Source organism: Oncorhynchus masou, chromosome 3 (genome assembly GCF_036934945.1).
Source record: "Oncorhynchus masou masou isolate Uvic2021 chromosome 3, UVic_Omas_1.1, whole genome shotgun sequence".
Classification (NCBI taxonomy): domain Eukaryota; kingdom Metazoa; phylum Chordata; class Actinopteri; order Salmoniformes; family Salmonidae; genus Oncorhynchus; species Oncorhynchus masou.
This window is the reverse complement of record NC_088214.1, coordinates 25,685,771-25,711,812: the sequence shown is the minus strand read 5'-3', so window position 1 is coordinate 25,711,812 and position 26,042 is coordinate 25,685,771. Positions and strand designations below refer to the sequence as shown.

The 26,042-nt window shown below is 41.5% G+C and overlaps 1 protein-coding gene across 1 annotated transcript in view; it reads left to right on the top strand.

Moving 5' to 3' along the window:
• The first annotated feature begins 3,620 nt into the window (after positions 1 to 3,620).
• Positions 3,621 to 26,042, top strand: part of LOC135513378 (potassium voltage-gated channel subfamily H member 6-like) — a 78,322-nt gene continuing 55,900 nt past the window's right edge. The window contains exons 1-2 of the mRNA XM_064936307.1: positions 3,621 to 3,696; positions 6,934 to 7,164. Of these exons, the coding sequence (XP_064792379.1) occupies positions 3,621 to 3,696; positions 6,934 to 7,164 (307 nt within the window). The remainder of the gene's footprint in view (positions 3,697 to 6,933; positions 7,165 to 26,042) is intronic.

The window sequence follows — 26,042 nt, the reverse complement described above, 5'->3', positions numbered from 1 at the left end:
TTTCTAAGAAAGATATCTACATATATTTCAGGGTGTTGTGCATCCCTGGAAATAATCGGAATTCATTTCAACATTACAGTTTTGAAAACATAGCTTGTCCTAAAAAAGTGTCCTCTTGGCACAAATTACCCCAGGGCTAAGTTGAGCCACAGGACAGGGTAAGTTAAGCACCTACAAATTCATGTACTGAATTTTTATTTTTTACCAGGTAAGTTGACAGCAAACACATTCTCATTTACAGCAACAACCTGGGGAATAGTTACAGGGGAGAGGAGGGGGATGAATGAGCCAAATGTAAGCTGGGGATGATCAGGTGATCATGATAGCTAGGGAATTTAGCCAGGACACCAGGGTTAACACCCCTACTCTTACAATAAGTGGATATTTAGTGACCACGGAGAGTTAGGACACCCATTTAACACCCCATCCATAAGATGGAACCCTATACAGGGTAGTGTCCCCAATCACTGCCCTGGGGTATTGGGATACTCTTTTAAATCTTTCTTTTTTTAGACCTGTGAGAAGAGTGCCTACTGGCCCTCCAAGACCACTTCCAGCAGCATCTGGTCTCCCATCTAGGGACCAACCCTGCTTAGCTTCAGAAGCAAGCCAAAAGTGGGATACAGGGTGGTATGCTGCTGAATGAAATGTTACCACTATTTAAAACCATGTCTACCTTTATTTCCCAAACACAATCATAATCACTTTTTGTCGTTCAATCATTTTAAGCATCTTTTAACTCAGTCTTAAAAACCTTAGAAAAACATTGTACTTTTTTCTAACACAGGACAGGCCTTGTTGTTTCTTCATACCTCAGCGACAATGCCCTGCATTATGCCTGTTAAGAAAACACTTCAATAGCGTAGGTGCATAAAGATGGTCTCCCCTATGCACTTACCACAAATTCCTCGTTTTTCTAAGTTCGCTGTATTGTACATTGCTCTCCGTTACTTTTTTTTTGGTATGATCATTAGCAGAGTATACATTATCCCAATTTTAGCTTCAAGACTGAACAAAAAAAGTAGATTGTGCTGATTTATTGGCACATTAAACCATATTGTGTGATGTAGTTTAAAAACTGAGTGGATAGTGCTAATGACGTCAGATAGTATGAATTCTGCCAACTTTATGCACATTCGCCATTTGCTCAACTTGCCATTGGCTCAACTTACCCTATGTCTGTAAATCGCACTGTGTTCTGGGTATGTGCTAGAAGTTTGGTCATAAACTTTGTCATGGGAAGATAAGATAAGAGCTTAAATACCATGTAAGACTGCGAGGCTCATTAAGTGTTCCTTTGGCAGTTCATAGGTAGTTTATTGTCAAAGCTCAGACAGTATTGACAAAAACAACTGTACTTCAATTGAAAAGCAAATGTAAACAGGACAGATAAACTATTAGGAAAATGCTGTAGTATAGTCCAATTTGTCATGTTGTCAATCATCTGTAGTCTTACCAGTTGGATAATTTTATAGTTTGGATAGAACAAAGTAGCATTGGAATACAAAAAAAACCTTTGTTAAATTTGACTGGCTTGTCGATGGGCAGTGTTTTGACATAGAAACATCCTTCACAATTTAGTTAGGGACTAGGCCTACAGTCAGAAAGCAACAGGCAAAGCATACGGAAATCTTTGCTAAGAGCACATTATACCAAACGTTCCAAAACCCATCCTTGCGAACATAACAAGGGCTATAAAGGAAATATGAACTTCAACCTGGGTGCAAGCTTAAGCTTGTCTCTCGAGGCCCAGGTTCGAGAGACAAGCTTGCACACAGGTAGAGTTTCATATTTCCATTATAGCCATTGTTAAGTGTAATGAACATAATGGCTGAATCAAATGCCAAAGTAGAACCTGTAGACAGTGGAGCATAAACAGACGAGGTTAATTGCATATGAGCAAAATCCTAAAATGTTCAGCATTCAAACCTGGCCATTTATAACCTGCTGTTGCCACCTGCTGGTCATACGGTCATACTGTAACCTACCACAAACCTTCTAGTAATGTGCTTTCTGTGTCTCTAGATGGCAATCACACCCTTCATTATTCAGTCTGGAATGTTGACACATGGTCCAATGTGAATGAGCATAGCCCAGGCGGTGAGTAAATTATGCTATAAGATGGTAGGCTATTTAATAGCACATATTTTAAATAATTAACAAAGCATGAATCTCTGATCTAGGCCTATATGTAAAAGTTTTACTCTTTGCAATATCACAATCCATTTTTAACACACAGAAAGGAAATATCCTGTTCAATAAAGTAATTTATGAAATTGTCAACCTGAGTTTGACTGTATAACAACAAGACAAAAACACTCATTGGAGAATGGACAGAGACAAAAACACTCCTTGGAGAACGGACAGAGACAAAAGCACTTTATGAAATTGTCAACCTGAGTTTGACTGTATAACAACAAGACAAAAACACTCATTGGAGAATGGACAGAGACAAAAACACTCCTTGGAGAACGGACAGAGACAAAAGCACTCCTTGGAGAATGGACAGAGACAAAACAATCCTATGGGGTACAAAGTACATTAAATTAGGGGGAGAACAATGTACATGACATTGGCCAGGGTGGAGGTCAGGAGGGGTGAAAGTTGGAGAATTTTGCCTTTTCAAAACACCTGAAACAGCTGTTTCCTGCAACCGAGAGCCATAATCAGTATGCTTAATTCTATGCAAAACATTTTATTTTTTTCTACATATCTAAGCATACCAGTTGAGCTGTCTGTATCCCGACTTTTAAAAAAAATGCTTCTCTGCATCTCTGCAAAAACAATTGTGTTAATGTTTGAAAATAATTAAAAAAATATATTATTCAGGACATTTAGTTATTGCTTTCTTTTCTAAAATCAACCAACCTTGCCAGCAGGCATGCCAGCTAAGATAGTTAGACAAGCTAGCCGAAATGGCTTCTTGGTAGCTAGTTATGAGGTTGAGAGTTTGGGAACCTATCTGGGCTAGCTGAAGCCAACTTCATACAATTGCTAGGTGGCTAGTAGTATTACAGAGACGCTTCTGACAGAGATGCAGGGGTACTTATATTTCTCCTGTTGTCCTGTTACAGTAACAGAAATTAGTTTCTTGCACATCCCAACTCCCCCTCCCCCAAATGATTATTATTATTTTCCTGAGAACTCCATCCATTACTTGATAGACCATCGTCATTTCAAAAGCAAAGGTTGCAGCCACGGTCTGACAGTGAAACAGGATAATAGAGCAGTAATGTCAAAGAGGTTCTAATTATCGGCAGCACAGTCCTGTAGGCACCTGTGATTTGGAATTTTCACTGAAGAGGCGTTGCTACTTCCAAGCAGGGAAGAAAAGGATGGATACATCATCCGTGAACATCAAAGCAGGTCGGTTGATACACGGCCAAATATACTACTTGTTTGGGTAATGTATAAATACAATCGTCGGACTATCTGCTTTAGAAAATGATTAAAAAAGTAGTTGACACGTCACGTCGCAGGACTTGGTGGTGGCTGTGACATGTTTTCAGCTACTTTGGGATTTTTATAGGGGCCACATAGGCTACAGCGGTGCAGAGTGCGAGATCGAGACAAGAGCCTGCGGTCCAACTTTCCAAACCGAGGGAAATACCGCCCAAAAGATGCCTGTTCGGCGCGGACACGTGGCTCCTCAGAACACTTTTCTGGATACAATCATCCGAAAATTCGAAGGACAGAGTAAGAACTTTTTTTCTTCAATATTGAGTCATTTTGGGGAACCATGCTGTGATTTGGAATGTAACGCAAACCGTGTCTTTCGATTTGCAAAATGCGTCTTAAATGCAATTTGTCCAGATTAAAATGAAAATACTAGGCTATTATTGTAGGTAATCTGCCTGTGTTCATTAAAGTTCATAGGTTTCATGAGATGTGACCACTTTCTATTAAATAGTGTATGATTGTCTTGTAAAAAGGAGCGTATTGTCTCTGCAAAACTTTGCCTTGATATGATTTAGCAAATATTGAACCAAATAATATAGGTGAAGATTAAATGTGTACAGTATGCCACACATTTGATTGTGCAGTCTCAGGGGTAATTCTATGTTTACCCTCTTGGTATTAGAATTTTACACACATAGTCTAATGATAAAGGCATGGCTACATTTCTACCTGACATTTACTGGGAGACCAACATTACAAGTGGATATAAATAGGGCAGCAGTGTCTGTCAGAGCATAAATATGGCTTATATCACAGCAGGACCTGAAGAACCCGAGCTGCATTTCTAAGCAGGATGGGAGAGAGTAAAGCAGCTACATTTCAATAACTAAAATCCATCACTGAATGTTCCCTTCTGGGGACATATTTTGATACCAAAACGTCATCTACTTGTTTTTCCGAGGCTCTAAACAGTTTATAGTTTTGATATAAACAGCAAGTTTAGTAGTTGAATGTGAAAACAGACTTGCACCTTACAGATTCTCCCATCTTAGGTCTCATGCAAGGTTACATGCCTTGGTGTCACTGATATGGCATGTTTGGTCAAGTAGAATAACCAATTTAAATTGTATTTTAGTTTACGAAAGGTTCAATCAGTAAGGCTGGTTGTATCCAGTAAGCATAGGGTAATATGGGGTAACTAGCCCCTCCTAAGAACAATGTCCAATTGCTGACACAAAAAAAGCAAAGTTTGGTAAAAATGAGGTATGTGGTTGAAGGATGGTCATGCTTAGGCAAGCAAACTATTAAGGAAAATACAGCGCATTCAGAAAGTATTCAGACCCCTAGACTTTTTCCACATTTTGTTACGTTACAACCTTATTCTAAAATAGATTAAATAAAACATTTTCCTCAACAATCTACACACAATAACCACAATGACAAAGCAAAAACATGTTTTTAGAAATGTTTAGAAATGTATAAAAAATTTAAAACAGAAGTATTCAGACACTTTGATATGAGAATCGGAATTGAGCTCAGGTGAATTCTGTTTCCATTGGTTATCCTTGAGATGTTTCTACAACTTGGTTGGAGTCCACATGTGGTAAATTCAATTGATTGGACATGATTTGGAAAGGCACACACCTGTCTATATAAAGTACCACAGTTGACAGTGCATGTCAGAGCAAAAACCAAGCCATGAGGTTGAAGGAATTGTCCATAGAGCTTCGAAACAGGATTGTGTCGCGGCACAGATCGTGGGAAGGGTAACAAAACATTTTTGAACATTTAAAGGTCCCGAAGAACACAGTGGCCTCCATCATTCTTAAATGGAAGATGTTTCGAGCCACCAAGACTCTTCCTAGGGCTGGCCTCCTGGCCAAACTGAGCAATCGGGGGAGAAGGGCCTTGGTCAGGGATGTGACAAAGAACCTGATTGTCACTCTGACAAAGCTCCAGAGTTCCTCTGTGGAGATGGGAGAACCTTCCAGAAGGACAACCATCTCTGCAGCACTCCACCAATCAGGCCTCCACCGTGCCACCTCAGTAAAAGGCAAATGACGGCCCACTTGGAGTTTGCCAAACGGCACCTAAAGGACTCTCAAACCACGAGAAACAAGATTTTCTGGTCTGATGAAACCAAGATTCAACTCTTTGGCCTGAATGCCAAGCGTCTCGTCTGGAGGAAACCTGGCACAATCCCTACAGTGAAGCATGGTCAAATCAAATCAAATTGTATTTGTCACATACACATGGTTAGCAGATGTTAATGCGAGTGTAGCGAAATGCTTGTGCTTCTAGTTCCGACCATGCAGTCATATCTAACAAGTAAGTAGCAGAATCATGATGTGGGGATGTTTTTCAGCAGCAGGGACTGGGAGACTAGTCAGGATCGAGGGAAAGATGAACAGAGAAAAGTACAGAGAGATCCTTGATGAAAACCTCTTCCAGAACGCTCAGGACTTCCGACTGGAGCAAAGGTTCACCTTCTATCATGACAAAGACCCTAAGCACACAGCCAAGCCCACGCAGGAGTGGCTTCGGGACAAATCTCTGAATGTCCTTGAGTGGCCCAGCCGGAGCCCTTGAACCCGATCGAACATCTCTGGAGAGACCTGAAAATAGCTGTGCAGCGACAGTCCCCACCCAACATGACAGAGCTTGAGAGGATGTGCAGAGAAGAATGGGAGAATCTCCCCAAATATAGATGTGAGATGTGCCAAGCTTGTAGTGTCATAACCAAGAAGACTCTAGGCTGTAATCGCTGCCAAAGGTGCTTCAACAAAGTACTGAGTAGGTGTCTGAATACTTATGTGAATGGGAGTTTTTTAGTTTTGTATTTTTAATATATTTGCAAACATTCCTAAAAACTTGTTTTAGCTTTGTCATTATGGGGTATTGTTTGTAGATTGATGAGGGAACTATCCATTTTAGAATAAGGATGCAACGTAAAAAAATGTGGAAAAAGTCAAGGGGTCTGAATACTTTCCAAATGCATTAGTTATTTAGTGAAATCTTAATTTTACAAAAGGGCAGTTTTTTCCCAAGTACTGTGGGTAACTGCCCCCCTGAAGATTAGTGTTTGAAATCTATTTTTTAAATGTATAATTAACTCTTAAAGGCTAAAGTCTATGTGTCTTATTTTAATTAAATAAATCAAATATTTAAACAAAATGGTATTGCACATTTCACTATTAATAATTTTCACACCATCTCATGTCCAAATCATCCTAAAGTATCTGAAAAAATGACTTTGTAATTCAATGATGTTACTTGAAAATGATTTGGACATAATTTGGAAAATGCTAATTTAGGTACCATTAACTTACATTAGATTGCCAGGGGGACAAGTTGCCCCATCTGGATCCGATGATCATTCCTCAAACTATTTAATAAAATGTCTGATTGTATTCTGACTCATTCACTGAAGCCTGTACTGGATTGAACTGTAGTAGACTGCATTATATGTGATGACAAATTGCAATGACTCTTTAGATTAAAACAATATTGATCTATTACTCCCTCCCTCCTCAGATCGCAAGTTCATCATCGCCAATGCTCGCGTGGAGAACTGCGCCATCATCTTCTGTAACGACGCCTTCTGTGGCATGTGCGGCTACACGCGCGCTGAGGTCATGCAGAAGCCGTGCACCTGCAGCTTTCTGTATGGGCCGCACACTAAGAGGCCTGCCGTGGCCCAAATGGCCAAGGCTCTGCTGGGCTCCGAGGAGAGGAAGGTGGAGATCTCCCTCTACGCCAAAGATGGTACGACCCGACCCGGCACAGCCCGCCAGGGCTTCAAGCATGGCTCTCATTTTATTTTTAAACATAAAAAACACACAGGAATAGTGGTTATAAAGTATTTAATTCATCAGTGGTTAATCTTTCATTTTGGGTGATTTTTTTTTAGGTAATGCCAGATGCTTTTATTGAGATAATGAGATCCTTATAAAGGCTTTGGGTATTGGTTAATCCTAGTTTAGTAACACTTTACTTGAATGCTCTGTCATAAGGACCACATAACACTGTCTTGATGATGGTACAGAAATGAATGATGTTTTTTGGACCATATAGCTGGAGAATGAGGTGTGCATATTGAACATTCTATTTCCCCTCACAATGTCCAAATGGTCCATGTGTTTTTGTGAATCTATTATTTCTCTCATAGGTTCCAGCACACAGCTGTGCCAATTACAAGAAGAGATAGGAAAGCAATGAACTATAGATAGTGTTTTTATGACATCTTGATTGCTCTCTTCAGTGCCTGCCTCATGCCTCTCCACTGTACTCTAAATGGACATGATGCTTCCTACACTTCCTAAACACAGCACACACAGCCCCCTTCACACACACGCACACACACACACACACACACACACACACACACACACACACACACACACACACACACACACACACACACACACACACACACACACACACACACACACACACACACACACACACACACACACACACACACACACACACACACACACACACACACACACACACACACACAGGGCAGGTGGGAATAGCGGAATCAAAACAATAGTAACAAAAGACAATGAGTTGTGACCCAGCTCACTCATAACATTCAGTGAACCATATGTTTCTTAGAGCTTGGTGGGAGCGTGGTTGTCCTATGGTGCAGGATAGTTGCTTGTCTTTGGGCCATTCTCAGCACATTTAAGGAACTTGTCAAAATAACGTGTTTTTTTTTAACTTTAAACAGAACGTTTCCTAAAAGTACAAACATGGTTAAATTTTTTGTAATGTTCTAGGAACTTTCTCCAAATGGTTTGACATGGGGAATGTTCTCCAATAGCTCAGAGAACGTTATGAAACAACGTTCTTCTGTGGGAATTTCAATACTTCAGCATAGCGTTTCCTACAGGTTTATTCATGGTTCTATTTAAAGTAATGTTCTCAAATTGTTCTGACAATGTTATGAAAAACCTTCTGTGAGAATATCAGTACTTCAGCATAATGTTCCCCACAGATTTCCTCATGGTTCATCAATTTAAAACAATGTTTATATTTACGGTACATTTTAGTCATTTAGCAGCCGCCCTTATCCAGAGCGACTTACAGGAGCAATTAGGGTTAAGTGCCTTGCTCAAGGGCGCATTGACCAATTTTTCACCTAGTCTGCTCCTAACCGCTAGGGTACCATAAAAAAACACAAGAAAACATTAGTAACATTTAAATAACTTTCTTAGAATGTTATTTAAAAACATACATTCTGTTCTCAGAGTCAACTAAACTCTCTCTATCCTCTATCTTGTGAAGTGTGTTCAGATGTGTTGGCCACACCCGATCTTAATGAATGCTTGTTCTCTTTAAAATGGGGTCAGTTTGAATAGACAAAAATTAACAGCTTTGTGTGAGTTTCAAAAATATGGCATGCTAGCTCCATCCTGGTGGCGCAGTGGACTAATTCTATGAATAGAGAACAGAAGATCATAGGTTTAAGTTTCAGTGATGCTGTGACACAATAAAATAAATGTGTTTGCATGCCTAATGCCAGGTGGACACAACACAACTTTTAAAATCCTAACATTGGTGAGCCTCTCACATTAAACAACCATCTTTCCTGTAGTTGTTTGTCTTGAAAACGTAGTGGCACAGACGGGGCATCACACACTAAAAGATTCTTCACTTGGTCATGATGATTCTCGATACGACGCTGTCTCATTATAACAAGGATGTGATGTGACTAGATAGCTAGAATGAGCATTGTCTCAAAGCAGCCTCATAAACATTTTCAGTCAGACATTCAAGCTTGCCATAATGAGTTGAAATATCTAGCCAATACATTTTGAGTTCAATAACATTGTGTGTAAATAGCTTGTCAGAGCTGTAACGATTTGACACTATGGCAAGTACAAACGCATACTAGTACTGGTCATTGCTCCTGCTCGAGAGTACACATTCTGGGTGATGTGATACAATGTCATCTCACTAGCTCCTCCTCTGGAGAGCTCTAATTGGCTGTTGCTGATCACCGTTTTCAAATCTTGTCGCTGCATATCTCACACTACAAGAGCATTGCAGATTTAGTGCAGATAAAATCAAGTGTTTGAAAATATCTGGACGTCTGGAACTGCTCAAAGACCGTATCGGTAGCCCTCAGATTGCGTCTCTGATCCGCTCACATTAAACAAGCGTTGGGAACGGCTGCTTACCCCGAGTAGGCAACGACATGGGGATTTTGTTTCCGATCTCCAAAATCTGTCTGGCACAGCGAAATCGGAGCCAAAATCGTGAACACCCAGCTTAAGCAAATTCATTTCCATGTGTCCTATCTGTGCTTGGAGTTCAAAAAAGTTAACCCAAACTAAGCTAACAGTGTTATTAAAAGTCTTATTGAAACATTCAGTGAAAGTTTTAAGGAAGTTATTCAACAACCTCCAAATAACCTTTACATTTTATTCACAACATTCACAACATTTAGAATGTTCTCAGAACATTATTTAATTACCACCAAATAACCTATCATTTCCATTCTCAGAACGTTAATAAAACCTTCCAGGAAAACGTTCAGGGAACCATAGTAAAACATTCTCCAAACCTCCCTGCAACCTAAAAATGTATGTTCACGGAACAGGCAATATTTTCACTTCTGTTGTCAGAACGTTTAAAAAACGTTCACTTTTACCGGTCAAGAAACATATGGCTTTGTTCCCAGACCCATGTGAAACCAAAAACGTCCAAGGAACCAATTGTGCTAGCTGGGGATGGCTTGAAGGACGATTACTCACTATGGCTCTCAAATCCCAAAGGTAACCCCTGGATTTTCGAATGGTTGCATAAGAGTCTAAAACACACAATGCCCTCTGTTTGTTTCAAGGCTAGGAGGAGCAGAGCAGGGGGCGGGAGACAGTATTGTATCATGTAAAGGGCAGATTGAACTTTTTGTGTGCTGGAGACTTATACCGTACGTAGGTGTTCATTTTTTTACGAGAGACTAATACACTCATAATTATAAATCATTTTGCATAACAGTCTGTGTCAATGTAGACTGAGGTAAATGTAATAACAGTGGCACAGCATGCATAGGCATTGGATTCAGTCATTCGTTAGTTAAGATCAGGGAGTTCATAGCCAGCCAAGCTCTCAAGCAGGCAGGTGAATCGATGATCTCATCATATACACAGTGAGAGACCCTACTAATATACCTAAACTCCCACTAGATTGAAATGGTCTTTGTAAACAAGAAAACATTTGTCACAGTGTGTCTCAGTCCTCACAGTTCATCTCTCATGAGAGGTTATTAAAACACAGGTGAATTGCCCACCAGAGTATTAATTCATTCCAGGAACTCAAATATACTGACGACAAACATTTGTATTTAACTAGGCAAGTCAGTTAAGAACAAATGCTTATTTACAATGATGGCCTGGGAACAGTGGGTTAACTGCCTTGTTCAGGGGCAGCTCAGGGATTCAATCTAGCAACCTTTCAGTTACTGGCCAAATGCTCTAACCACTAGGCTACCTGCCACAAATCAGTAAACATATTCTCAGAAATGAGCAGCAATCCCTGGAAATCAGTGTCAAACCTGGTAACGCTGCAATGTGTTTGCATTTAAAAGTTGCAGGCAGCTGATGTATTTTACACATTTGAGCCATATAATGTTGAGGATCAGAATACAGTGCCCATTTAGTGAGTTCCTGATGACTGAGATCTCCTTAAGGGGATTGGAGTAATGACCTCGCTAAAGGTGTGGATAATACTGTAGAATATAGCTGGAATACCCTAATGGCTATGGAGATAACCTTGGTGTTCACTACATCCTCAGTTTAATCCTAGTTAACCCCCTGAGAGTATGCTCCGTAAATGATAGATGTACCGGGTGGTTTTTTTTTTGGGGGGTGCTAATTGGATTGTTATTTTCTGTAAAGAATGTCGCAGCAGCTTAATGTTGAATTTGTTGTGAATTGCGGAGGACTAACAGGGGAATTATTCCAAGATGTATCCGGATTTTGTGAATGTTGTCTTCTGGGCCCAGTTCAAGCACAACAAAGCTCAGGTTAGCATCTCCCTGCTGCCTAAATCTCTTTGGATTGTAGAACAAGACCAATTTAATCTGCTTTAAAATATGATAGTGTAAGGTCACAGCACAGTAAAGCTTTCTTCCAGGATGATTGAGGCTCAAGGTAACGTTGGATATGATGACATCTCATCTCGCTGTGCTGGGATGAGTAGTTTTAAGAAAGCAATCTGCAAATTATTGGATGGATCGTCCTTTCAAACTGGGCTCAAAGTCTAAACAGCTGTGTATAGTATATTGTGTACAGTTGAAGTCGGAAATTTACATACACTTAGGTTGGAGTCATTAAAACTCGTTTTTCAACCACTCCACAAGTTTCTTGTTAACAAACTATAGCTTTGGCATGTCAGTTCGGACATCTACTTTGTGCATGAAGTAAATTTCCCAACAATTGTTTACACAGAGATTATTTCACTTATAATTCACCGTATCACAATTCCAGTGGGTCAGAAGTTTACATAGACTATGTTGACTGCGCCTGTGAACAGCTTGGACAATAACAGAAAATGATGTCATGGGTTTAGAAGCTTCTGAGGCTAATTGACATAATTTGAGTCAATTGGAGGTGTACCTGTGGATATATTCCAAGGACTATCTTCATGGGAAAATCAAAAGAAATCAGATAAGACCTCAGAAAAACATTGTAGACCTCCACAAGTCTGGTTCATCCTTGGGAGCAATTTCCAAACGCCTGAAGGTACCACGTTCATCTGTACAAACAATAGTACACAAGTATAAACACCATGGGACCATGCAGCCGTCATACCACTCAGGAAGGAGACGCATTCTGTCTCCTAGAGATGAATGTACTTTGGTGTAAAAAGTGCAAATCAATCCCAGAACAACAGCAAATGACCCTGTGAAGATGCTGGAGGAAACAGGTACAAAAGTAACTATATTATTCACAGTAAAACAAGTCCTATATCGACATAACCTGAACTGCTGCTCAGCAAGCAAGAAGCCACTGCTCCAAAACCGCCATGCAAAATCCAGAATACGGTTTGCAACTGCACCTGGGGACAAAGATCGTACTTTTTGGAGAAATGTCCTCTGGTTTGATTAAACAAAAATAGAACTGTTTGGCCATAATGACCATCGTTATGTTTGGAGGAAAAAGGGGGAGGCTTGCAAGCCGAAGAACACCATCCCAACCGTGAAGCATGGGGGTGGCAGCATCATGTTGTGGGAGTTCTTTGCTGCAGGAGGGACTGGTGCACTTCCCAACATAGATGGCTTCATGAGGATGGAAAATTATGTGGATATATTGAAGCAACATCTCAAGACATCAGTCAGGAAGTTAAAGCTTGGTCGCAAATGGGTCTTCCAAATGGACAATGACCCCAAGCATACTTCCAAAGTTGTGGCTTAAGGACAACAAAGTCAAGGTATTGGAGTGGCCATCTCAAAGCTCTGACCTCAATTCTATAGAAAATGTGTGGGCAGAACTGAAAAAGGGTGTGCGAGCAAGGAGGCCTACAAACCTGACTCAGTTACACCAGCTCTGTCAGGAGGAATGGGCCAGAATTCACATTTAACTTATTGTGGGAAGCTTGTGGAAGGCTACCCAAATGCTTCCAAATGTTAATTGAGTGTATGTAAACTTCTGACCCACTGGGAATGTGATGAAAGAAATAAAAGCTGAAATAAATAATTCTCTCTACTATTATTCTGACATTTCACATTCTTGAAATAAAGTGGTGATCCAAACTGACCTAAAACAGGAAATTTTTAATAGGATTAAATGTCAGGAATTGTAAAAAACTTAGTTTAAATGTATTTGGCTATTGTTTATGTAAACTTCTGACTTCAAATGTACATAGAGAGAGGATAAATCATTTCCGTTGACATCCTATGTTGAGTCAATATTTAGTGTCTCGTTAGCTGTACTGAAGTGTAACTATAGTTGGGTTTCAGTGCCTACACAACCCCCCCCAGCTAAATCACATTGATATGGTAGTCATGCCTCCCTAGTTGCTTCTCTGTGTGAGGCACCACATGAAGCACAAGGACACACTGGCACATTACACTGGTCGTCTATCTCTCCTGTGGTTTGTGTGTAATTGGCTTTTCAATTTGGGAGCAGCGTGTTTTCGCACCATGTCTTTTGGCTGCCTTCCATCCACGAGACAGAGATTTGGGACTGGAACTCCTGAAGATTCCATCCTCTCATTATTAGCATTAGAGTAGAATACTTGGAAGAGAGTAATGAATTCTATTTGGGTCATTATTATGGCACCTTAATCTGGTTTAGGAGTGGAAGATAAATGCTAAATCCTGTTAAATGGCGATAGGGCCAAGCCAAGCTGGTGATTATTACAGGAAATTAGTTACTGTGGCTCTTTCACTCTTTTCCTGTAGGATCACCATAGTCAATAATCCATATTTAAAGACTTGGTTATCATGATGTCCTGTACTAAAACCAGATCATTCAACCCATTAAGTAATTTATGATTTTTATATGGATTCCCATTAGCGACAATGGCGACAGCTAATCTTCCTGGGGTCCGTGACATAATGAAAAAGACCACAGACAAAAATACATTGCAATGTACATATATCTAAAACATTAGCATGGACATTAGAGACACACAATCTTAAAATTAAAACTATAGTTATGCTAAGAGTAGCACACTTGTCTTGGAAAAGTCTATTGGCTATACAGTACAGAGAGAGTATTTACCTGAATTGATATTATGTGTGTTGAGATATATGATATACTGGATTTTCTTCATAAGAATTTTCTTTAGAAACATTCCTATCACCCTCCTTCACATCAGACTATAAATTTCTCTGTCATATACAGTAATATTAAAACTGTTCTGCATTAATATCTTATTACATTTTTTGCCCTCCTATCACTTTTGTTATAGTTTTTTTCCTACATATATTGTTTCCGTTGACCAACTCAGCGGAATTGTGGCTGGAGTGTCAGTGACAGGTAGCCTAGCGGTTAATTAAGAGTGTTGGGCCAGTAACTGGAAGGTTGCTGGTTTGAACCCCAAAGCTGGTGGAAAGTCTGTCCATGTTCCCTTGAGCAAGGCACTTAACCCTGCTTGCTCTGGATAAAAGTATGTTTTTTTGAAAGTTGTGAGTTCAATCCCTCGACGAGTCATATGAAAGACATAAAAAAAATGTGACCTGATGCCTATCCGCTTGGCACTCAGCATTAAGGAGATAGATTTGGGGTAAGGCCCTGCGATAGACTAGGGTCCTGTCCAGGGGGTGTACTTGTACGTCAAGCTGCCTCATGCTACAGAAACAGGAGATAGGCTCCTGCCCTATTAGTTGTTCTGGCTCGCACAAGCTAAGGCTACTTACTTATGATTTCTTTAGCTACTGTATGAGATGGAAGCCCCCATGAGGATAATAACGTGTGTCATATAGACATATGACCACAACTAAACAGAACTTAATGAGATCCTGTTTCGGGTCTAAATCAGAATGCTATGGACATATTACACGTCCAAAAATATATTTACACTGTTATTGTCTTAAGAAGGATGGTGTCATCCCTCCCGGGTGGCACAGTGTTCTAGTGCACTGCATCGCAGTGCTAGCTGTGCTCCCAGGGACTCTGGGTTCAAGCCCAGGCTCTGTTGCAGCCGGCAGCAACCGGGAGGTCCATGGGGCGACACACAATTTGCCTAGTGTTGTCCAGGTTAGGGAGGACTTGACTGGTAGGGTCAACTTTGTCTCATTGCACACTAGTGACTCCTGTGGTGGGCTGGGCACAGTGCATGCTAACCAGGTCACCAGGTGCATAGTGTTTCCTCTGACACATTGGTGCGGCTGGCTTCTGGGTTGGATGCGCTGTGTTAAGAAGCAGTGCGGCTTGGTTGGCTTGACCTTTGTCTCTCCCGAGCCCGTATGAGAGTTGTAACTACTAACAATTGGATACCACGAAAAGAGGGTAAAATAAATTTAACAAAATGTTTAAAAGGATGTTGTTGTATAAACATATCTCATGGAGTGAGTTCTTCACGCTATCCTGTGAATTGGTGTATTGGTATGCATTTTATTAGTTGAAAATAGTTAGAAGTTTTCAGACATACAGTAGCCTACAGCCTTCCTGAAGTTCTCCTTCAAAACAAGTCACGATTCAGTGCTATTTCTTTGACGTCATACGTTGACAGATGCATACAATAGGAGCAGAACAGGATATATTATAAATCTGCCGTGCAATTTCTGCCACAGGCTGCAGTGTAAGTCGTTTATTACTACGTCTGGGCATGGGGTAATGAAATTGTCTCTCTGTAATGGGAAAAACAGTATCTACTCTAAACTGGGGTTCTGTTATACTAGCTTGTCACTGAAATAAACCAATCTCGGAAGTCCGATTTGGGAAACGACTGTTTTTTACTACTATGGCTAATGTCACAGTTCAACGTACTGCAATATCAAAACTACTTTTAGTGTTAAGTGTACAGTTATTTTCTTCTTGAAAAGAGTGTAGTTTGAATGACTATCTCTTCTTAACTCTAAGGTTAGCTATTAGAAAGCCCATTATTTAGTAATGATCAGAGGGGTTCTCACTATGGTTGAATACCGGTGACTGATATACTGAATTAGAGGTTGACACAGGAGTGAAAATTCATTCCTGTCTTGTCCTGTCAAAACATTTCAGTGCTGTCTCGATCCTGCAACAGTTCTATAACCCCAGAATTTTCCTGTCCCGATTAAAATCATCCCTGTCCCATGCCCATATGTACTTGTAGTAATCTGAAATAACTTCCTCTGTTAAGTGCTCCTCTGTTTGTCTCCTGCTTAGGGGGTTTCCACTAGCCCAACCGGCTGGCTGGTGACACTATTATTCCTATTATGTCATCTGTGTCCAACGACTGAATTTTGATATGTTTTATTTAACCTTTATTTAACTAGGCAAGTCAGTTAAGAACAAATTCTTATTTACAATGACGGCCTACCAAAGGCCTCCTGCAGGGACAGGGGCTAGGATTAAAAATGTCGGACAAAACACACATCACGACAAGGGAGGCGACACTACATAAAGAGAGACCGAAGACAAGTATGCAGCTGGATATACACTACTGAGGTATAATAAGAACTGGAGCCTGCATCCAAGATGTCTACCCGTTGTTCTATTCACATTTGCATACGCAGATTCATGGACCGTCTATATTCAGGTTGCATCCGGTTTATACAGACCAACATCACATGCACACTAGCACACAGTGTGCACCGGGAGCAGCTCGAGCAACGACGACATCATCACATCATCCAAAAACATGGCAGACATTGGATGAATAATAAAAAATGTAAAATAATCTGCCTCTGCAACAATTATTTGAATAATTGAATGGACATTTTGTGCACAAAGTTGATGTGTTATTAGGAATTTTCAAATCTGACATCTCTATGTGGCAGTGTATGTGTAACCGATGTGAAATGGCTAGCTAGTTAGCAGGGTGCGCGCTAATAGCGTTTCAATTGGTGACGTCACTCGCTCTGAGACCTTGAAGTTGTTGTTCCACTTGCGGCTTTTGTGGCGCGATGGGTAACGATGCTTTGAGGGTGGCTGTCATTAATGTGTGCAGAGTATCCCTTGTTCAAGACCAGGCAGGAATGGAAGCTATACTGTTACATTGGTGCCGTGACCTGGATAACTGGTTGCTGCGGAAAAGGACGAGGTCAAAAGGGGGGTGAGTGTAACCGATGTGAAATGGTTAGCGTGGTGCCAGCTAATAGCGTTTCAATTGGTGATGTCACTCGCTCTGAGACCTTGAAGAAATTGTTCCCCTTGCTGTGGCGCAATGGGTAATGATGCTTTGAGGGTGGCTGTTGTCAATGTGTGCAGAGAGTCCCTGGTTTGAGCCCAGGTAGGGGCGAGGAAAGGGATGGAAGCATTACTGTTACATATGGAAATTGTCTTTCTGGACCAAGCATCTGTTAAACTGCATTACAAAGACTGCTGCAACCTGATTGGCTCAAGTAGCATTAGCCACCCTAGTGGAAAATGTGTTTTATTAAAGGTGCAATGTGCAGAAATCGCTCTGATTTTTATTAAGTAAACTATATTTGGCCTACACACAGTTTTGTTTTGGTTGCAAACCTCTCTATTTCTAACCTCTCTGCCCCCTCAGTTTATAACTATTCCTATGCTGCCCGATTTTGTCCCATCCTGTCACGAACGTAACTCTAGAATCTCACTCCCATTCCAAGATCTGTGGAAGGGAGGAAGAGCGGGGGAGAGAGAGGCCTGGGAGACCTTTTTAGATTTAGGTCTGATGATGAGCTGAGCTCCCCAGTCTCTCCCCTTAATTACTCTCTTTGGTTCACTTGACCGTTTTGACATTCAGCTTCATAATAAACACGCTGAATGCCGTGGAGGGTGTTTTTAAACGTTTGAGACCATTTTGTGTAAAACAAAATAAAGTTGCATAGACATATAGGGAGTAGGGTTTAATATTTTCCTGAAAATTCACCAAGGTTCAATACTGAAAATAATTCATATTTATCCTGCAAAAATCGTAAGTGGCCATTTAAAACCAATATGGTCACAATGCCAGGGTTCTCCCCAAATAACGGCTCTGCTACACTTCAGCCAGGGGGCATCCGGCATTGTCATCAGACAGGGAGGGAATGCTTCCTTTTAAATCAGTGAAAGCTGCTATACTGCCTGTGTTGCGGTTGTGTTGAGTCATGTCCAATGGCAGCGTCGAAGCTCAAAAAATGGTTCAATTCTCGATGGCTATAAAGACACACGCCCAAATCTATATTTAATTTCAGAATTTATCAAATTAGGGTTAAAATCAAATCAAATAAAATTTTATTTGTCACATACACATGGTTAGCAGATGTTAATGCGAGTGTAGCGAAATGCTTGTGCTTCTAGTTCCGACAATGCAGTAATAACCAACAAGTAATCTAACTAACAATTCCAAAACTACTGTCTTATACACACAAGTGTAAGGGGATAAAGAATATGTACATAAAGATATATGAATGAGTGATGGTACAGAGCAGCATAGGCAAGATACAGTAGATGGTATCGAGTACAGTATATATATATGCGATGAGTATGTAAACAAAGTGGCATAGTTAAAGTGGCTAGTGATACATGTATTACATAAAGATGCAGTAGATGATATAGAGTACAGTATATACGTATACATATGAGATGAATAATGTAGGGTATGTAAACATTATATTAGGTAGCATTATTTAAAGTGGATAGTGATATATTTTACATCATTTCCCATCAATTCCCATTATTAAAGTGGCTGGAGTTGAGTCAGTGTGTTGGCAGCAGCCACTTAATGTTAGTGGTTGCTGTTTAACAGTCTGATGGCCTTGAGATAGAAGCTGTTTTTCAGTCTCTCGGTCCCAGCTTTGATGCACCTGTACTGACCTCGCCTTCTGGATGATAGCGGGGTGAACAGGCAGTGGCTCGGGTGGTTGTTGTCCTTGATGATCTTTATGGCCTTCCTGTACCATCGGGTGGTGTAGATGTCAGGAGGGCAGGTAGTTTGCCCCCGGTGATGTGTTGTGCAGACCTCACTACCCTCTGGAGAGCCTTACGGTTGTGGGAGGAGAAGTTGCCGTACCAGGCGGTGATACAGCCCGACAGGATGCTCTCGATTGTGCATCTGTAGAAGTTTGTGAGTGCTTTTGGTGACAAGCCAAATTTCTTCAGCCTCCTGAGGTTGAAGAGGCGCTGCTGTGCCTTCTTCACGATGCTGTCTGTGTGGGTGGACCAATTCAGTTTGTCTGTGATGTGTATGCCGAGGAACTTAAAACTTACTACCCTCTCCACTACTGTTCCATCGATATGGATAGGGGGGTGTTCCCTCTGCTGTTTCCTGAAGTCCACAATCATCTCCTTAGTTTTGTTGACGTTGAGTGTGAGGTTATTTTCCTGACACCACACTCCGAGGGCCCTCACCTCCTCCCTGTAGGCCGTCTCGTCGTTGTTGGTAATCAAGCCTACCACTGTTGTGTCGTCCGCAAACTTGATGATTGAGTTGGAGGCGTGCGTGGCCACGCATTCGTGGGTGAACAGGGAGTACAGGAGAGGGCTCAGAACGCACCCTTGTGGGGCCCCAGTGTTGAGGATCAGCGGGGTGGAGATGTTGTTGCCTACCCTCATCACCTGGGGGCGGCCCGTCAGGAAGTCCAATACCCAGGCGGGGTCGAGACCCAGGGTCTCGAGCTTGATGACGAGCTTGGAGGGTACTATGGTGTTGAATGCCGAGCTGTAGTCGATGAACAGCATTCTCACATAGGTATTCGTCTTGTCCAGATGGGTTAGGGCAGTGTGCAATGTGGTTGATATTGCATCGTCTGTGGACCTATTTGGGCGGTAAGCAAATTGGAGTGGGTCTAGGGTGTCAGGTAGGGTGGAGGTGATATGGTCCTTGACTAGTCTCTCAAAGCACTTCATGATGACGGAAGTGAGTGCTACGGGGCGGTAGTCATTTAGCTCAGTTACCTTAGCTCTTTTTGGGAACAGGAACAATGGTGGCCCTCTTGAAGCATGTGGGAACAGCAGACTGAGATAGGGATTGATTGAATATGTCCGTAAACACACCAGCCAGCTGGTCTGCGCATGCTCTGAGGGCGCGGCTGGGGATGCCGTCAGGTTAGGGTCAGGGTTGAGGGTTTGGTTAAGGTAATGGTCAGTATTAGGTTTTTACTAATCGGTTTAAGCGTCAGCTCTCTCGAGATGGGTGCTATGCCATCTTGTCGGCTTGGCCGCGCCACTATATAAAGATTTCAGAGCAAATTCAACTGATATTTAGTAATGATAGAGTAACTATCTTTTCTCACGAATGACATTGTTGTGAATTGCGAGATAGGCCGTTCATAAATTCAGAGCGATATCACATTCCTCTATTAATTCAGCGCATTCCTGCAGCAGGTTATCTCGACACAAAGCACGCTCAGGACACACAAAGTGCACCTCGAGACAGAATAACTCCTATATTTGGCAAAATCTAGCTGATGATTATACAGATACTGTAGATGAAGATGAAGAGTGGAAATAGTTTAAATATCAACCCACTGGGCACACACTGGTGTAAACAACGTTGTTCACATGGCATTTCAATGAAATTACATTGAACCAACGTGGAATAAACGTTGAACTGACGTCTGACATCTGAACTACCTGACATGATGACTCCTTGCTGTTCCCAGGCCACCTGACCGTGCTGCTGCTCCAGTTTCAACTGTTCTGCCTTATTATTATTCAACCATGCTGGTCATTTATGAACATTTGAACATCTTGGCTATGTTCTGTTATAATCTCCACCCGGCACAGCCAGAAGAGGACTGGCCACCCCACATAGCCTGGTTCCTTTCTAGGTTTCTTCCTAGGTTTTGGCCTTTCTAGGGAGTTTTTCCTAGCCACCGTGCTTCTACACCTGCATTGCTTGCTGTTTGGGGTTTTAGGCTGGGTTTCTGTACAGCACTTTGAGATATCAGCTGATGTACGAAGGGCTATATTTTTTTGATTTGATTCGATTTGATTTGTGCCTAGTGGCAAGGTATCTTATTCTTAATGAGGACCAACTCTGTTTTAAACATATCCATATCTACTCTCAAATCGTTCGTTATTCACACATTCTCTAGTGAAGCTCTCATGGGCAGCAAGGACGAGACAGCGCAGAGAAGCGGGGAAATTGTTATAGCTGTGTTTTGACATGCATAGGCGAGAGACGTGCTTTGATAATGCATTGCAACCTATGGATTACAGAATAAAGTTAGGAATTTTCATGTGAGACAGGAATCTGCATTTTGGGTTTCAGTGGTATTGGGATTGGATAGGGAAATAGCCTTGAATCTAGGACAGGAGAGCTGGCTCTCCTCACAGACTTCATGTCTGTGACTTAGATGCCTATGAAGTGAATTGTGCATTGTCCTATAAAATGTGTGACTGTCTGAAGAGTCACAATAACAGCTCAAAGAGGTAAATGTTATTTTATAGGCTATACAGTAGAGGTTTCCTGTAGAGTTTATTAACTGCATTCGGGTTGTGTGTGCAGTCCGGCAGTGTCAATTATGCGTGTGCTTTGAATTTATTGCGACTTTGTGTGAAGTAAATACGCTAGGCTAAAGGCTTCTATGCGACAACATGTTTGGATAATGTGCTATTACATTATTTGCTAATCTGCTGCTATGCATGTTGTATACTTTGTGGAATTGCATTAGTGCGAAATTGGGGAAAATATGTGGAAGGACCACTCGGCTGTCCTGTACTGTGAGCTTGTGTTGCCTACATCCTCGCGGCTGAACAGTTGTTGCTCCTAGACATTTCCCCTTCACAATAACAACACTTACAGTTGACTGGGGCAGTTCTAGCAGGGCAGAAATTTGAAGGAAAGTGGCATCCTATGACGCTGCCAAGTTGAAAATCACTGAGATTCAGTAATGCCATTCTACGGACAATGTTTGTCTATGGAGATTGCATTGCTTGGTGCTCAATTTTATACATTAGGAAATAATTCAGACCCCTTCACTTTATCCACATTTTGTTATGTTACTGCCTTATTCTAAAATTGATTCAATTGTTTTTTCCCCTCATCAATCTTCATACAATACCCCATAATGAAAATGCAAAAACAGTTTTTTGGAATTTTTTGCAAAAAATCTAAAACTGAAACGTATTTACATAAGTTTTCAGACCCTTTACTCAGTACTTTGTTGAAGCACCTTGGCAGCGATTACAGCCGCGAGTCTTCTTGGGTATAACGCTACAAGCTTGGCACACCTGTATTTGGGGAGTTTCTCCCATTCTTCTCTGCAGATCCTCTAAAGCTCTGTCAGGTTGGAGGGAGAGCGTCGCTGCACAGCTGTTCTCAGGTCTCTCCAGAGATGTTCAATCGGGTTCAAGTCCGGGCTCTGGCTAGGCCACTCAAGGACATTCAGAGACGTGTCCCGAAGCCGTTCCTGCGTTGTCTTGGCTGTGTGCTTAGGGTCTTTGTCCCGTTGAAAGGTGAACCTTCGCTCCAGTCAGAGGTGCTAACCGCTCTGGAGCAGGGTTCAAGGATCTCTCTGTACTTTGCTCTGTTCATCTTTCCCTTGATCCCATCCCTTGATCCCATCTAGTCTCCCAGTCCCTGCCGCTGAAAAACATTCCCACAGTATGATGCTACCACCATGCTTCACCGTAGGGATGGTATTGGCCAGGTGATGAACGGTGCCTGGTTTCCTCCAGATGTGACGCTTGGCAGTCAGGTCAAAGAGTTCAATCTTGGTTTCATCAGAGAATCTTGTTTTTCATGGTCTGGGAGTCCTTTAGGTGCCTTTTGGCAAACTCCAAGCACGCTGTCATGTGCCTTTTACTGAGGGCTGGCTTCCGTCTGGCCACTCTACCGTAAAGGCCTGATTGGTGGAGTACTGCAGAGATGGTTGTCCTTCTGGAAGGTTCTCCGATCTCCACAGTGGAACTCTGGAACTCTGTCAGAGTGACCATCGGGTTCTTGGTCACCTCCCTGACCAAGGCCCTTCTCCCCCGATTGCCCTAAGAAGAGTCTTGGTGGATGTAAAGTAACAAAATGTGTAAAAAGTCAAGGGGTCTGAATACTTTCCGAATGCACTGTAGGTACTAGAACTAACGCTTTAGTAAATCGTTACAGTCATGCAGTACGGTGTACAGTCAGCAGCAAGCAATTTGGCAGTTACACCAGCGGGCCCCGGTGGCAATCAATTAATATAAACAAAAAGCTTACCATGACTTGGAAGAGTTCCAGTGTTGGATAGCCATCGCCAAGCTAGCTAACATAGAATGATACTATGTTTGAGCCAGGTGTTTGAATAGGCTAAACTAGCTAGCTGCATTCGACGCTAGCTAAGTAAGTGAAAGTAAAAAAATAATACTATTAAATCTCTCTCTTGCTTCTCTTTCATTTTGAAAGAAATTAATTTGTTCAAAACTATTCAACTATTCTCTTTTGCTCTCTTTGAGTCAACTACTCACCCCATTTTATACACTGCAGTGTAAGCTAGGTGTAGTTTATGCTTTCAGGACTAGATTAATTCTCTAATCATTTGATTAGGTGGACAACATGTCAATTGATGCTGCAAGAGCTCTGATAGGTTGTCATAATTACTGTGCAAGTCTATGGAAAGGGGGTGAGAACCATGAGCCTCCTAGTTTTTGTATTGAAGTCAATGTACCCAGAGGAGGACAGAAGCTAGCTATCCTCCGGTTACACTATGGTGCTACCTTACAGAGTAATTCTGATGCTACTATAGACCTTCATTGCAAACAGTGTGTTTTAATAAATTATTTGGTGACGTGAATATATTTAGTATAGTTTTATCTAAAAAGGATCACATTTTATGTTTTACTATTTACATGTTTCTGAAATTCACTGAGTAGGATGGTCCTCCCCTTCCTCCTCTGGGGAGCCTCCACTGATTTAAACGGTTATGACAGTTATTTTATTTTCATGACGGTCTTCATCCATAACCGTTGGTTACATGGTTATCTGGTGATTCTGACATCCCCAGCCCTGAATTGATGTTGTGTGTAGTAAAATATAATGCAGATCAACATCAGAGATGTGTAAAGTGTGATGTTAGAAAGATACTGTGGAAGGCTAAAACGGAAGACACTCACACCAACCTGATTAATATTCTATGGGTGAGGAATGACCCCACACACTGTAAATCTCACTGATCTATTATTGGCTGACTCCTAAGGTTATTATTAGGTAGAGTGATGATGACTTACAGGGCGTTGTGAATGGCTATTATGAGTGTACATTAGTCATGTCTAACTTTTCATAGATGTGTGTTCACTTGACACGTAAAGCCAAATTTCGATGGTGGGATTATTTTTGGGCTCTAAAATAACTGTATATTTCTGAATGAATGATTGGCTCAGTGGTCATTGGTGCTTTATTTTTAGCAGGTCAAAGGTATCCTCAGAATCCAAACTAAATCTAACTGTTTGACTATTGTTGAAGTGAAACAGTGTTTCAGTGGGATTGTGTGGATGGGCCAAAGTTGGATCTGTTTTAAAATCTGTTTTAGAGGAATTCTTGTTTTCCTTTTCTTAGGTATTCTTAGGTACACAAAGTAATTGTTGTTTTAGGGTCTTCACATTGATGAGGACTTCTTATTTCCAATAGGGCCCACGTCCTAGTGTCTATCTCTAATTCTCCTCAGTGAGAACAATGATAACTTCCTTCCACAGATAATAAGGTGATTCTCCCCTCAGAGCAGAATCAGTGTTTTATTAGCATTAATTGTCCAATTATCCCCAAGGTGCATTAACTCTAATAGATAGGTTACATCCCAAATGGCATCCTATGCCCTAAATACTGCATTACTTTTAATCAGGACCACAGCCAGCTCTATTCTGGCAAATCCTTAAAGTCCTACTCTCATTTTCACCTCATTTAACACTTGTTTACTTAACAAAGGCACAAGTGGCATTTCAATAGGTGGTCCAGGTGCATCATGACATGGGGGGGAGGGGTTCCTCTTTTGCTCTCTATTGCCCCTCTAGTGTTCCTCAAGCAAGGCCGGAGGCCGATGACATCAGCGGGCACCAACAGACCAATTCCTTGAATGCTCTACTCCTTGAAGTTTGCAGTTGTCTAAAAAACATAATTTTTCTCAAAACAAATTTTTGATACCCTTTAGTGTGTGTGTGCTTTACTGTATTTATACTTGGTTTATCACTTTTCAACAGGAAAAGTTCAAATATCACTGGAGGTCTTTAAGTGTCATCTTCATGAACAGTATCCACACCTAGTATCAATCATTAGTACCCAGTCAATGATCCAATCCAGTGTCCACATTTGTGATGAATTTGGTTTTGTGAATGTTTAATATATTATTTTTCTTTGCAACTCTGTCTAGAAGGCCAGCATCCCGGAGTCGCTTCTTCACTGCTGACGTTGAGACTGGTGATTTGCGGGTACCATTTAATGAAGCTGCCAGTTGAGTAATACATTAGAGCACATATGTCAGAGTCAAGGCCCGCGGGCCACATCTGGCCCGCGAGAAGGTTTTTTACGGCCCCTGGGATGATCTTGATTTATTATTAGAACCGGCCCGCAGACCGCAGCAAGCCGGCAGCCCGCAGATCTTTTACACGCACCAATACTACATTTCCCACAATGCAACGGTGACGCACCGAGCAGTAGGCTGCTTCATTTCAATATTTATTGGCACAGCAGTCGTCAGCATCACAGTAAAATTAACTTTCAGATACCCATCAAAAATGGCAAAACGGAAGGTGGACACTGAGAACCGGGGTTTCAAACAAGGTGGGAGTCGGAGTATATGTTCACGGAGGTAGCTGGAAAACCTGTGTGTCTTCTGTGTGGAGAAAGTGTGGCGGTACTGAAAGAGTATAATCTGAGACGACATTATGAAACGAAACACGCGGACAAAAACAAGAATATGGACATGGAACAAAGGCTACAAAAGGCAGAGGAATTAAAACGAGGCCTCAAATCTCGACAGGCTCTGTTCAAAAAAGCCAAATCACAAGGCCAGGCTGCTGTCAAGGCCAGTTTTATTTTGGCAGAAGAGATCGCTAAATCAGCCCGGCCATTTACGGAGGGGGATTTCATCAAAAACTGCATGATTAAAGTTTGTGACGAAGTTTGCC